Source organism: Fusarium mangiferae (genome assembly GCF_900044065.1).
Source record: "Fusarium mangiferae strain MRC7560 genome assembly, contig: FMAN_scaffold012, whole genome shotgun sequence".
Lineage (NCBI taxonomy): Eukaryota > Fungi > Ascomycota > Sordariomycetes > Hypocreales > Nectriaceae > Fusarium > Fusarium mangiferae.
In genome coordinates this window covers 644,201-658,149 of record NW_024573932.1, presented here as the reverse complement: position 1 = coordinate 658,149, position 13,949 = coordinate 644,201, and the positions used below count along the sequence as shown (strand labels likewise).

General features: G+C 48.8%; 4 protein-coding genes and 1 non-coding gene across 5 annotated transcripts; 2 read left to right on the top strand and 3 right to left on the bottom strand.

Moving 5' to 3' along the window:
- Positions 1–292: 292 nt before the first annotated feature.
- On the bottom strand, positions 293–2,074 carry FMAN_07974 (uncharacterized protein; the record flags this gene model as incomplete). Its single annotated transcript, XM_041821392.1, has 1 exon — positions 293–2,074. One exon carries the CDS (start codon positions 2,072–2,074, stop codon positions 293–295), a length of 1,782 nt encoding a protein of 593 aa, XP_041687176.1.
- Positions 2,075–8,322: 6,248 nt separating this feature from the next.
- rrna34 lies at positions 8,323–8,438 on the top strand. Its single transcript, XR_005994025.1, has one exon. It is a non-coding gene; the product is annotated as a ribosomal RNA (ribosomal RNA).
- Positions 8,439–8,965: 527 nt separating this feature from the next.
- Positions 8,966–10,168, bottom strand: FMAN_07973 (uncharacterized protein; the record flags this gene model as incomplete). Its single annotated transcript, XM_041821391.1, has 1 exon — positions 8,966–10,168. The coding sequence occupies one exon, from the start codon at positions 10,166–10,168 to the stop codon at positions 8,966–8,968; it is 1,203 nt and encodes a 400-aa protein (XP_041687175.1).
- A 639-nt stretch (positions 10,169–10,807) lies between these two features.
- FMAN_07972 (uncharacterized protein) lies at positions 10,808–11,661 on the top strand (the record flags this gene model as incomplete). Its single annotated transcript, XM_041821389.1, has 3 exons — positions 10,808–11,254; positions 11,311–11,563; positions 11,618–11,661. 3 exons carry the CDS (start codon positions 10,808–10,810, stop codon positions 11,659–11,661), a joined length of 744 nt encoding a protein of 247 aa, XP_041687174.1.
- Positions 11,662–11,915: 254 nt separating this feature from the next.
- FMAN_07971 (uncharacterized protein) lies at positions 11,916–13,463 on the bottom strand (the record flags this gene model as incomplete). The annotated part of the gene is made up of 4 exons (XM_041821388.1): positions 11,916–12,587; positions 12,638–13,148; positions 13,227–13,299; positions 13,349–13,463. 4 exons carry the CDS (start codon positions 13,461–13,463, stop codon positions 11,916–11,918), a joined length of 1,371 nt encoding a protein of 456 aa, XP_041687173.1.
- Positions 13,464–13,949: the final 486 nt, after the last annotated feature.

The window sequence follows — 13,949 nt, the reverse complement described above, 5'->3', positions numbered from 1 at the left end:
TGGTGGGACCATCGCTCGTGGGCATGCTTCTAAAACCCTTCCATTGAGATGGGGGGCAAAAAATTTGCATCATCGCATCCAATGGCATGGTTAAACGTCAGAAACTCCATAATGAGTCCATGAAGTGGGTCCCAAATCGGCTGCACTTCCGTGGCTTGTCCTGCCTGAACCGGCCTCGTTGCAATGCAAAGAAACCATGGCCAGGTACATGACGTGTTGCATGTCGTAAATTGAGAAATTCAAGCCTTTTGATTTGTGGTGTCGATTCTGGGTACGGCACAGCGAGGGACACCTAGGCTGTGATAGGAATCCAGCGAGCCGGAACACCGTTTGCTCCCATCTCGTAGGGCTTCGTTGAGGTTTGTCGTGGAGGAAGTGCGAAACGAGCTCGGCCCGGTCGCTGGTCATCGAGCTTTCCGCGCTTGCGCATCGCCATTTCCATGACAGCGATACGGATGAAGTCGGAGTTCTCACGCATTTCCCGCTGTCGCATGCCTGGGACCGATTGAGTGGGGACCTGCGGCTGTGGCTGCTGAGGGACAGGGGCTGGCTGCGACTGGAGCGATGTTGATGGATAAGAGTTTCGGGTAGAGCCCGGGGCTGTTCGGGAGCGCTGGATCTTGTAAGTTCGCATCTGAATCGATGCAGCAAAAGTTCCGGCAAAAACGGTCTTGGTTGGCGGTTCGATTCTTGCGTTAGTGGTAGGATTCAGATAGCGGCGAACTGCGGCGGAAGGCATTTCCTCGGAAACGGGTGGCCGACGCTCATCAGCATAGGGAACGTTGGGGTCGATGGTGAGAATAGATCGAGTCAAGTAATCATCCGGTGGGATAGAAGGAAGGTTTAGAACCGAGAAAGATCGGGCCGCTGATCGAAGAGCTCGGAGTGAAGCGGTAAGATTTGACTTGAAGACGGACCTCAAGGGTTTGAACGGTTCCAGGAACTGAGACTTGGGCTGAGCCTCCTCAGGCTGGCTGAGAGAGCTGAAGTCCAGCTCGTCGACGTCAACATCATCCCCAGCCAGTGGGTGTTCGTCAACGGAGCCAGGTGGAGAGATAACGGGCTCCAGCGACTTTCGCATAGGCGTTAGGTTAGTCCTGCGGGAGCATGGACTAGGTGTCCTTGGGCTTCCGAGAGATGAGAGGCATTCGCTAGAGAATGACTCGTCCAGTGATGGGATGGAATCGATGGAATAAGTTCTTGTTGACATGCCGGAACCAATGTTGCAATCGCTCACACTATCATCATCGTCGGCAACTTCCTGAGGTGGGGATAGAAGCATGTCCAGAGGGCTACCGAATGTCCAGCTCAGTTCCTTTTCCGAAGCATGCTGACAGTCAATAACCTCCTGAACGGTCAGGGTCTTCTCGGAACGGCGGCGGCGCCTTTGAAGTTGCTTATGTCGAGGAATATCTGTAACAGCCAAGAGTGCAACAAGAGACGGTGAAAGCTTATCCGAAGATCGTGAGTCACTGCTTCGTTTCCTTTGTGATGAGTGACGCTTTTGAGGATGGGCGCCATATCGGTTGTTGGTGGTAGGAATCTTGACCGGGCTTGTAGGTGTCGTTGATCTCATCGTCAGACTAACTGTTGTCTTTGGTGGGCTCGAAGGGGCAAGACTTGAAGTCTCCCGCCAATCCTTGCGTTTAACCATTGTTGCATTGGAGTTCGGTTGAGCTGAAGATATGGTGACTGTAATGTTCTTGTTGCTATCGTCATACTTTGGCGACCAGCGCGGAAGTGAGAATGTGGTCGACTTCGAAGTCGCTGCTGTTGAAGTCGCCAACTTGGTATTGTATGTAGGTGATGGCTGGTATAGATAATGTACACTGTTTATCGGTGTTGATATTTGGTGATGAGGAGAGGAAGTATCTAAGAGAACAGAAGAAGATAAAGGTGAGGGTGAGGAGGAGAATAAACGTGTGGGAATGGGAGTGAAGGCAGGAGATAGAGAGGGAGTCGGAATAGACAAAGTATTATGATGACTAGCACCGGTAGTACAAGGGGAAGGAGGGCGCTGATGGTGGCTCTCCCTCTGACGCTGCGCCAGCATGAGAGAGCGTGGAGTCATCATCCTGCCTGAAGTGGCCACCCCCCAGTCCGAATTCCGGGATCCAAGACAGGGCAAGTGCGACACGACAGGGTGAGACTTGGGGTCGGTACCTTTGATCCTGCCCTCGGGGCTAAGAGCCAGGGGGGGTTTGGTGTGCTGGCAGGAGTGGACAGTGGGAATTGGACGGTGGTAGGCGGGCAGGCGCTGCAATCAATCTGGCAATAGCGGAGCGGAGTGGGTCTTGTTGGTGGCTCTCTGGCTTCCTAAGGGTTTTGGCAGGAGCCAGAAGGTCCTCACCTCTTCAAAACTGCCCTGTGGGCCTTGTTGCAGCGGCAGTCAACTTGCACGCCTCAGCCTTTTGCGGACGGGCTCGGGGAGGAAAGAAAACTCAGGACCTTGATCGTAAATGACAAAAAGACTTAGGTAACTTAGCATAAGCTTAGGATACCTTTTGCTGAGTTTATTTTGACACCCTATATCAATGTCCAATATTTTCTTGCTCCTTGAGGACGGGGCAGATTTGAAAGGTTTCCCGAACTTCTTTTTTTTGTCTTCTGGGCCCTGGATTGCTTTGTCACAGGTCTCACTTATTTTTCTTTTCTTTTTCCCCAATTGAGGCCCTCCCTCGTTTGTCGATCAGTCCCCTGATCTTGATTGCCCTGACTTTTAATGATGTTTCCTCCCTAAAAGGACCCTTTTTCTCGGATCAAGCTGTGTGACCCTGCCTAGGCTCAACAAGCTTCGATTCCAGGCCCAGCCAGTGCCGGATATGAGATCCGCACCGCGAAACCGGAGCGGCAGAAGTGAAGCAAAGCAAAGCAAAGCAAAGCAAGGAGGACCAGTCCGGGGATGACCGCGTGTCCGTCTTGTCCCCAGCGAACTGTGTGCACAGTAACGAGCAGTTTCAGTAACGTAAACACGAAGCTCAGGATTGGTTCGTCGATCAAGGGTGACGCTTGCGAATTGGTTAAAGCCCTAGAGCTCAGGTGAAGAACGAATCACGTCTTTGATGGCCAAGTGGCTCCTCGAATCGAAGTTTGTTGAAAGAACGAGCCGTTTGGATTACGCTACCGCGAACAACGGGTCGTGTCGTGCCTTGCAGCGCTGAAAAGGGTTTTGTTGCTGTCGTGTAATGCTCGTGTGTCTTCATCCAGATGCCGCAGGGGTCTGTTATTGACAAATCAAATTAGACAAGGTTGCTGATCTTAGGGCCGCGGAGAAGCTTGCTTGCTGTCCATATCGGCTTCCAATATTGTTTCAATAACACAGAACTGCCGTCCAGGCAGACAGAAGAAACACAAAATTGTTGTTCGCAAAAGATATGGTCCTTTTCGTCCTCTGGTGAGTGATAACGACAACAATGGATGTATTTATTCAATACCGACGCATGGCTACGAGGCCACGGGAGGGGCGTGTTCAGACTGCAATAACGGGACCTTGGGCAGGGCAGCGTGCCAAGCAATTGTCTGAGATTGAGCTCGACAGTTCAGAAGCCAAACCACAAATATTGGTCAAACTGGCGAGTCACAAGGAAGCCTGTGTTTCGGGGTCCAAGGTCCGCTCGAAGCGCCAACGAAGAGCACAGCCCTTGTAGCAGTCAGTAACCGTGTTCAAAGCCTCGCTCACGCTTTTATCGGCCACACGGAAGGACAATGGGTGAGAATTGGTCAGGCTGGTTGTCCAGTCGAGCAATATCGCATGCAAGGATCTCAAAGGGATTTGATGAGCTGCACAATTTATCAATGTGACAGTGGACTGACCAGACCTTTTGAAAGGACAGGACAAATAGAGAGGAGCCAGCTGGCGCAACAGATAACAAGTTTGGATTTGTTCCAGTCAGAACCCAGCAACTTCACCTGCCTATGATATGATAGATACGTGCCAGTATCTGGAGCACAACTGATGGGCGAGATACGAAGACTATTTGAATCTAGCTGCCTACTAGAGGTAGTAGGTACTTGATGATTCGTAGTGCAAGTTGGGGGCCACGTTTCGGAACTCTATCGCGTGCCCCAGCTGATAAGACACCTCACCAAGCATCCAGCCACCCACCCACCCACCAGTTAGAGCTGCGATAACAATCTAGATTGTTTTGTCCGATCGGAATGGTCGGTGTTGCGGACGGAACGAAATAATGTCTATATGGGTTCACTCTGATCATCGCCTCGACCACTGATACTACAACTTACTCGTCCGGCACTTGGAGAGCCCTTAACGTGGCGATCCACGAGTCAGTGGAGAGAAGAGAGGGCCGAACCGGAGGTCTTTCAGCGGCTACTCCGGGCCTCGCCCGAAAAACACCGCCGGAGCCTCGGGGCGGGAATCTCTTATCTATACTTTCCCATTCCTTGTGTTCCCGCGTGATTTCCATCCGCGTCCGGCGGTTGCACTATCAATCAAGCCCAGCTTGTTGTAAGTACCTCCCGGAACCAGTCATTCCTGATACTTTTCGTTTGTTGCATTGTTGTGGGCACGTGTACAAAACGGCATTCTTGCGGTTGACTTTTTGTGGGATGAGCATCACGCTGTACAAGAAACAAAAGTCAGGGGGCCTCAAAGCCCTCCTCCTGTCATTGTCTGCAGGGTCTTGGATGCACGAATGACGACCAGTTGTGCAAGACATTGATTCGCTTTCTTGAGTGACGCCATGCCTTTGGTGCCGATGGGTCAGCTCTCCCCTTTTGAGCCTGGCCAGTCTGCGCCAGTCTACTCCCCGCGATTGAATTCCAGTGTTCTTCAGATGGTGGGAGGGTGAAGATTAGTGGTGACGCACAGTAACATGAACACAACCCCAACCCTTCTCTTAAGCTCAGTGCTCAGTCAGAGGAGAGTCCATTGTTGATCGCCAGGCATTCATTCCTACAATGCAGAGAGCACCGCACTCCTGTTTTTCGCACCGCTGATCGGAGTCATCTCCCTGCGTGTCCTTGGTATAATCAGTATTCCAAAAATTGTTTATCTTTTTTCCTTGGTTACCCTTCTCTCTGATCTTGATCGCCGTGACATCACTGGCAACGTCTTCTCTATCTTGCCCCAACCGAGTCACGAGAACAGGATTGAGCTGTCACAGCTGAAGTGGTTCTCGACTCGTTTTGGTCATGGGCCGAAACTCTAATACCCCCCCTCCCAGAGCTTCCCTCGTGGTCTCAGTCCCATCTCAGTTCGCTGGGTGTCTTTCTTATCGCTGTCCCCCTATTCGTGCTTAGATTTTGACCCTGCGCCCCCCATCATCCATCCACTGGCTTACCCAAAAAAACGCGGGGTCTGTTCCCCCACACGCTGCAGGGTCTGTTGGTAATTTTGTTGATTCGAAGGTGAATCTGGGGTTGCGCTGACTTGTTATCTATCTTTGTTGGTCATCTTTGCCGTGGTGCAGAGTTGTGGGGTAACTATTGCATATTCGTGTGCCAGCTACTGCGACAATCCTGCCCAGCAATCTAGATGATGCTCAGATCGAGATTTCAGCCATAAAACTCAAACTGCTGAGCTTCTTCACATTTACTCCTGGATAGGCAATTCAGCCCAGGGTGCCGTGTTGAGGCTGGCCTGTCTTGCTGTGTTATTCAAAGCTCGCGTACTAGTCTACGCAACTCGTGAGCAGCCTAGACTCAGCAGACTAAAATCTAAATAGATCGCTCGGATGCCTGGCTAAGGCTCCCGCGAAGCCCATGTTTCACTCAGCCGTTGTCAGTTTTCGTCACGGGACCAGTTACGAGATGACCCTTGGGCGACCTGTCAGGTTTGGGATTGGGCTGTGCAGCGTCCGCCGCTCCTCTCCTCTCTTCGCTTTCCTCTAGGCTCTGATGTCCTCTCATGCCCTCTACTGTCCTGTCGGTGATCTGCAGTCCGCTCAACTGGCTAATGCCCGCCCGCTTCCGTGCCTCACTCCAACCTGCGATATTCCGCGCCAGATCGCCAATAACTAATGTTGGTGTTTATTTCGTCAAACGAATACGTACTTTCACTAGTTTACTGGGTTGCCGCTTGCAGTTCAGCGTGCAGGTAGTGTGTTACCCAACCCACTGTTAGCCGCTGCTTCATGACGATGGCCAAGCGACATCACCTTGAAGACAGAAGAGAAAGAAGAACGAGATTGAGTGACTTGATCGGGCCTCATCTGCGATTGAGGTGCATAAAGCAACGAGTGCTGACAACAGAAGTGCCATGCTGAAAGGAAATTCTGATCTTTGTGGGACAGCCTAACAGCACCAAGACACCGTCCGAGACATCCTTATCAGCACGTTTCGATCAACATTGACGGCGGTCGGCATCAAATCATGGATGCATTGGATGTGAGGCCCGTTATTATTGACCTATGATGCTTCACCCAGACTGTCCTGGTGAGCGAATTATTCTAGGAAACGCCGCGGCATTATCGCATGCATCCATATCCAAGAATCCACAACGCATTACGATGATTGAATGCCCATAGGCTCTTCTCTGGAAGCCTGCATGACTTTTTAGGTTACTCAAATCCATCTTTCGTCTCGAACTCAATTCAAAACAATCGAGACAAAAACAAACCAAAGATCGATGATCTCGCCGACACTGGTGAGCTGCCGGCAGTCCCGTGCGTGTCACCAAATTCAAGCTGCTCGCCAAGTTATCAGGCATGAGATATAAACTGATATCTCATGTTTTATGTTACATGCTTGAGTGCACGCATTATTCCAAGAGAATGGGCCGGTACAGCTTGCTTTCCAAGTGGCGTGATCTTGAATCTCAGTTGATACTACGTATGGTTACACTCGACTCGACGAGGGTGGGAGGCCTTTTCAAGGTATTGGGGCAGATTGGTAACATCTGGATGCCTAAAGAATGAAAAGCTGCATCTTGGCCGTAACCGTCACATTCTTCCAGAAGGGCTGCTTCTGTTTCGGGTTTCTGTCAGATCCTGGTGAACAACGGTTCTAACGATCTAGGGCATCTCGTCCGAGGGAGCAAAAGAGTTCAACACCAAGGTTCGAGGTGTCGTACAAAATGTTCAAATTACTTCAAAAGGCTGCGACATGTCAGAACACAGTGTAGTCGAAGCCTTGCACTCACGGTTACAAGATATTTTAATAGCTGATATATCAACTCCTAAGCTTGGTGACACAGTAAAAATTAACGCCATATGACAAAGTCGAGTGTTGCAAGATTATTCTTTGCGCGTTACCTCAAAGATCCAAGCTATCCTGCTCCTTTCTCACGATCGTTTCTTTTGTACAGGGTATTTGGCATCGAGTCCGACGACCCATACACCCATCATAGAGGTGTGGCTTTGCCGAACTCCGTCATCGAGCGGGTATAACATCATTGACAGGCTCATTGTACGCTGTTACTTAAATTTTACGAATTCATTGGAGTCGGCATATTTTTGTAGTGATGCAATGATCATTGAGTCTCAAATGTTGAAACGAGCGACGTTGTTTGTCGCACAGAATTGAAAGATACTCCATAGAGGACGGAAGACGCGAGACAACTGCCGCAGCGAAAGTGGTGAGTACTCACTCATTGATTACCCAGATCGCCACAGGGTAAGTCGTATTTCTATATCTTCCTATTTTTCATCCGGTTGCATCGTCGAGCTGCAACTTGGTTCTCATAGCGAGCCTGCAAAGAGACGTATGGCAATCTTCTAAAGTTTACCAAAATGCCTATCTCTTAGGCACAATTACAGCGGTATTGTTAATATAGATCATCCCTAGATTCGTTTTATCCTTCGGTGTTACGGCTATGAATATGACTTGCCAGAAGCAATACCTGAAACAAGCATCAAGACTCAACTTTCTCTAACGAACCTGAGAATGAATTTGATTACCTACAATGGCTCTGGTTCAAGAACTCAAAGAAACTGCAAGCAAGAAGGACTGGCTCAATCGTCTTGTCTTCACTGGTAGCTCGGCAGGTGACGATAAGCACCCGTCTTTAAACATTTCGACAAGTATGAAGCTTATTATCATATACCTAGACACTATCCAGATTGAATGGCAGACAAAGAAACCAGCTGATGCACACAGAACTTCCTGGGTATGTATCACTCAATCTCTCCAAGAAGGGTTAAAGTCGGCTGTGATTCAACGATATGACAGCGGTATATCATAAGGTTAAAGACGCCACCAACAACACCGTGGACATTTCCAAACAGTCCATTCAGTCGGAAGAAGCCTCAAGGTCTGTAGCATGTTTTAATATAGCACTAATAAATCCATATCACATTTGGTATTAACGTTATGTGCTCGTGTTGTTTTGGTCTTGAGACTTCTCAACACCACGATCTTTCACATACGACCATACCTATCAGAGAACTCGGGATCCCGTCCGCTCTCCCATAGATAAGCTGATAAGGGGCGGATTAGTAGTTGGGTCGGTGACGACCAGCGAATCCCCGCTGTTGTATGTTTTTGACCTTTTTGCTCCTGGTTTAAGAAGCCTGGTGATACCTTAAAAGATAGGAGGCCTTATTCCCTTGCGGTTACAGACGAGTTGACAGAAAGTTGAAAGTTGCTTGCTAGACATTTAGGAGTTCTAAGGAGAGTGTTTAGAGGGCATTTCGATTCTACTAGAACGCCGAAGTGGGAATTGTAGTGGGAACGTTGTGGGTTCCTGCTGAGATAGGTTAATAAAATCCGGCATTTTATTATATGGCATATATAACGGAGAACGAGTTATGGATGTTAGTAAAGTAAACGTTACGAAAAGGAGGTAAAAGGAGCCAAGAATACGTCGCGTTTATCACAAGTTTATAGACAATTAGACAAGGAGCGGGAAATCCAGCAGGGGCATGGTAACATGGCAGTAGTCACTATATAATAGTTCGAGATATCTCTCTAAAAGTAACTGGAGTATAATGACCTTATTCAAGAAGAAAAGTTGTTGATGCCATTTAGTTGAAGAAAAGGTGTTTAGCTAGATAGTGTAGCCTCTAACCTACTCGACCGTATTAAAACTAGGAACGAAAGCACGTTCATACGCAGTGTTACAGGGTCCAAAATCCCCTGGAACAACTTTGAATGGGTATCCTTCGATTCTAAAAACCTCCAAGGACTCTGACGCAATGTTCTTGATTGCAATCAACGACCTAGATGGCCAATCAGGAGGTCTGTCAAAAACAACATCCAACACCCTGAGATTCCTGAAGTGTTTGAGGCAATCCATAGTATCTCTGGCTTCTGGAACCGAGAGTCTCCATGCTTCTTCGCCTCCCATACACACCTCAGACTGGGTTTCTAGCTCTTTTGGTCCTGGAGTAACCCACCTGCCATTGACCCATTCTCTTTGAGCAAGAAGAGGATCAATAACAGCTTTAGAAGATGTTTTTCTTTTTCCCAAGTAAAGCTCCTTCAGATGAGTACCTTTGAACTCAAAGTATCTGGACCATCGGCTGAAGCCTTCAATACCTATACCATCGAGGACCAGGACTTCTAGATTTTCGTGCGGTTGACTGGAAAGAAAGTTCTCCATACCACCCAAGGTCCCACTACCGAAGTGAAGACTTCGTAACGAACCTAAGAAGGGTCGTGCTCCAGTCCGAGCCTCCGCGAAAGATGCTCGCAGATCTCGCTCTTCTTCCCAATTTGTAATGAGGTCTGCGTCAAGCTGTTGGAACGAAAGCGTCTCTAGCTCCGTTACCATATGCAGAAGGGCCAAGAGTGCAAACTCTGTACAGTCATCGTATACAAATCCTTCCCAGCATGTCCAAGGAATATCTGTTTCATTCCACCAAGGAGGACGTAAACCTTCTGCATTGAGGGCGTCTTGGAGTAGTGCCGCATCGTGTGAGTGGTTCAACAGCCAATGCTGTAAAGCCTTATCCCGCTCTGTTTCGGAGTGAAGCTCCGTGCAGCACCTTATATGACGGATAGACGGTCCGACTTGTGGATGTTTGACAATATTGGCCAGAGCGGCGACTATGTCGGCAGCATTCCCCAGGATTAGACAGGTGTAGAGGAGGTGTCGACTATGATTGTAGACGGTCTTGCATGAGAGGACTAGGTTTAATAGGTCACGGTGGTATTCTTGCGCCTTTATTGCCTCCTCTTGATTCGTGGGTTGGATGAATGGGGATGCATTTCTGATGTGCTGAGCCGCATGTTCGGCAATGAGTCCCATGACCTCCAGCGGTAAACGCATGGTAGCTGAGAACCGATCGATTAGATTTTGATACAGTATCTGGCAGACTTAAGGACGAATTTATAGGCAGGGTTCTGATGGCGATGGTAATGTTGTCTGTTTGGTGTTTCAATGCAGTGATTACTGGTAAGCCATTCTGATATCACGTGCTCCTCATGATGGCGTCTACAATTATCTCTACTTCTCGATATCTCCATCGACAGGTCATGATGAGAAGACCGACAATTTACAACTAAATCCTTGGCCTATTCTCGGCTAGCGAGATGAGCCAGTGGCTGTCAATTCGGTCGCGGAGTAAAAATAAGGTATGATGCTTAATTGGGATGATCATTGAAGCTCCGAGCTTTCACTCCCCAATTGGGGAATTCACCCTGGCTTTCGTTTAGATCATGAAAGTCTCCAAAACTAAAGTATTGAAAACATTTGTTTGAATGGTGGAAATACTCGGGGTGTTTCATCTACATGCTACCGGCCCTTGTCAGTTAGTGTCTATTCAACATCGTCCTCATCGTTATATAAGACGCCAGTCTTTCACGATAGGATGTGATCGTCAAGCTTCTACACCCCAGATCTCGGATCATTCTTTCATTTTACCTTGTAGCTCTTCCATAAACCCTTATAGCTTTGAAGATATTCAGCATGCATTTCCTCTACTCACTTCTCGCCACTGCTGGCCTGGCTGCTGCCCACGGATACGTTGAGACAGGCACTATTAATGGCCAGACATACCAATTCTACAACCCTAACACTGATCCTTACATGAACCCAGTTCCCAAGCGTATCTCCCGTCCGATCCCAGGCAACGGCCCTGTTGAGGATGTCACCTCCATCGACATGCAGTGCAACGGCTACACTGCTGGAGGTATCAAGGGAAGCTCACCTGCTGCTCTCCATGCCGATGCTAAGGCTGGCTCGACTGTCAACCTGAAGTGGACCCTCTGGCCTGAGTCTCATGTTGGACCCGTCATTACTTACATGGCTCGTTGCCCCGATTCAGGCTGTGATACTTGGGAGCCTGGTACCCAGAAGGTCTGGTTCAAGATTCAGGAGGCTGGACGTGACGGAACCAGCAACAACTGGGCTACCGTAAGTATAAGCCCTCATTATACGGGGTTATAAGATTACTAACGCTGTCATACCAGACCCCTTTGATGAAGTCTGGTAACTCGGGTGTCAACTACACCATTCCTGAGTGCATCAAGCCTGGTTATTACCTTGTCCGCCATGAGCTTATTGCGCTTCACTCCGCCTCAGGATATCCCGGAGCCCAGTTCTACCCTGGCTGCCATCAGCTCAAGGTCTCCGGCTCCGGTAGCACAACTCCTTCAAACCTTGTTGCTTTCCCCGGAGCGTATGCCAGCACTGACCCCGGTGTTACCTACAGCCCTTACCAGGGTGAGTATTCTTCCGTCTGAGCTGAAGTTTAAGCCTTGCTAATAGGGATAACAGCCACCACCTACAAGATCCCCGGCCCTGCTGTGTTCAAGTGTTAAATGCGATATTGACTTGTACTGAGCGTCAAGTTCCTCCCACAAGCTGGGCTTATCATTATGACTGCGAGTCAGTCGAGGACATGAATTTGTTATTCAGCAGCACCGAGGTCAAGGACAATGTAGCTATTATATGTCAATTCGTATTAAATACACATGGTTTCGGCGCTGGATAATACACTTCCATCAAAAGACAGGACCATCACAAAGTCGCAATGATAGAGAATAAAAACCCAAGTGATTGGCTTAAAAACAAATCACTTGGCATTGCCATTTGGTGGCGTTCTCGTACCGGAAGAACTGAACGTCGCCGCTCTCTTAACCACCTGCACAACCTCTCCTGTAGGAGACTCGGTGTGAACCCACCAATGCCAGATGATAGCCAAAAGAACTACAAATACAGTAAGAGGAATAGAAATCCACAACGTGGTCCAGAATAATGGTGAGAGCCTAACGTCCCAGCTTGTACCGTCCTTCAGAATCTCAGATGTAAACAGCTGGGAGCCGACGACAGTAGCAACACCAGTCGTTGGTAAAAATATCATGGTAATAGCTGCAATGACCTTCATGGAATTGGAGTCCTGGATCATCACCATTGAGTCTTGCTGAGTGACTAGGTTGAACGATAGCGTGATGGCGTTGTCGATACGTTTCTGGAGACTGCTGAGGCGGAGTTGACTAGACATAAAAAGCGAGCGCCGATACTGGAGAGTTTCGCGCAACTGTTTGATTATTGGTTCTCGCAGAGTTGGCTGCTCTGGATGTTGGTGATTCCCGACATTGTGGAGAGTTGCGTCAACAAGCAAGATGCATGAGTCAATTGCCTCTGCAATGTGGATGATGTGCTTGGCGCAATTGTGCATTGCAGAGAATGGGACCTTGGAGCTCATCTTGCGGATGTTCTTAGAGTTGGCGTACTCGAGGATCAACTAGATCCATCAGTCAGTTGGGCATGATGTATTGGAGGTAGGTGACTTACATGTTCCAAAGGACCAAAAACAGTGTTCATCTTCCAAACAGTGTTATCAACCTCAAAGTAGAGAGCTTCAAACACAAGATCAAACAGAATATACGGATCAGTCGCGACATGCTGCCAGGCCTTGGCAGCAACGAACTCATTAATCCTCTCCCTCACCTTCTGCATGACTCCAAAGCAAACAAGTGTAACACAACCATTGTTATCAACTCTCAAAAAGAAGCCTGCGCGATGCCAACTATAGTCGGCCTGCGGGAGGGTAGAGACGTGATAACCCATCGTGGCAGCACGGTTGTCAATTTCGGGGGCATTTCCGGGAGTTTGCTTGATGTCGATGTTCTTGCAGAGGAAGTGAAACCACGAGCTGGAGCCATGAGCGTCGGTGGAGCGCCCGAAGCTGTGACTAACAGATTGGAGACGTTCTTTGGTGAAGTCGCTGGGGATGTTGAGGATGTTGAAGAGCTCGACGAACTGGGAGAGGGCATCTCGACGGGGAAGATCAAGAGGTGCAAATCTGGGGTTGTAAGTCTCTGCGTTTTCTGATGATGCAAAACAAAAGGCCTCGTTTTGTTCTGTGATGTGATCAACTTACACAATCCTCAAGCTGGCCCTCTGCCGCAGACAACGGGCGTTAGGCTCCAGGTACCAACGGCCTTCTGGGTGATCTACAAATGATCAGCGAGAGATTCCAAGGGGAGAATTCCAGTCACTTACCGTGGGTTACTTCCCAGATATTCAGCATCCATTGTGGAAAAGCGACTGCGAGCGGCGTTGACGTCGCCTCTTGAGCAAAGGCATCATAAGGATTAGATCTCTGCGTCCAGGACATGGTGAATACTTCGTGAGCTGCGACCCAAGATCACTTTGACCGAGTAAATGGACTGTTACTTTGCTTGTCTTATGATGGGGAAATCCTCCTCAGGGTCTCAGTCTCTAACACTGGGGGGCCTCAATTGTATTCCTTGCTCGTCCTAAGCACAAGCGCCGAACCCTCTGATCTAGGACCATGGCGTCGTGATTGTGCATTATCATTTCATGTATTAGTTTCTATTTCAGGGATATCGCAAGCTTGCAGCCCTGAGGTGTGTCCAGACCAAGCCATGTTTCAACCACCAAAACGCCATATCCCCGTCTCTGAACGGAAATGGGCCACCAACGAGTCTAGATACAAGATCAACACCTCATTGGTCCATCTTTCGCGTAAAAATAATATAGTTTAGATTATCAAGCTTCCCGACCTCCCGGGTTGGGTTACACTCAGACCGGTCTAGTTCCCCAGGGCTGAAAGTCTCGCTGACCAGGGGTTTCATGTTAT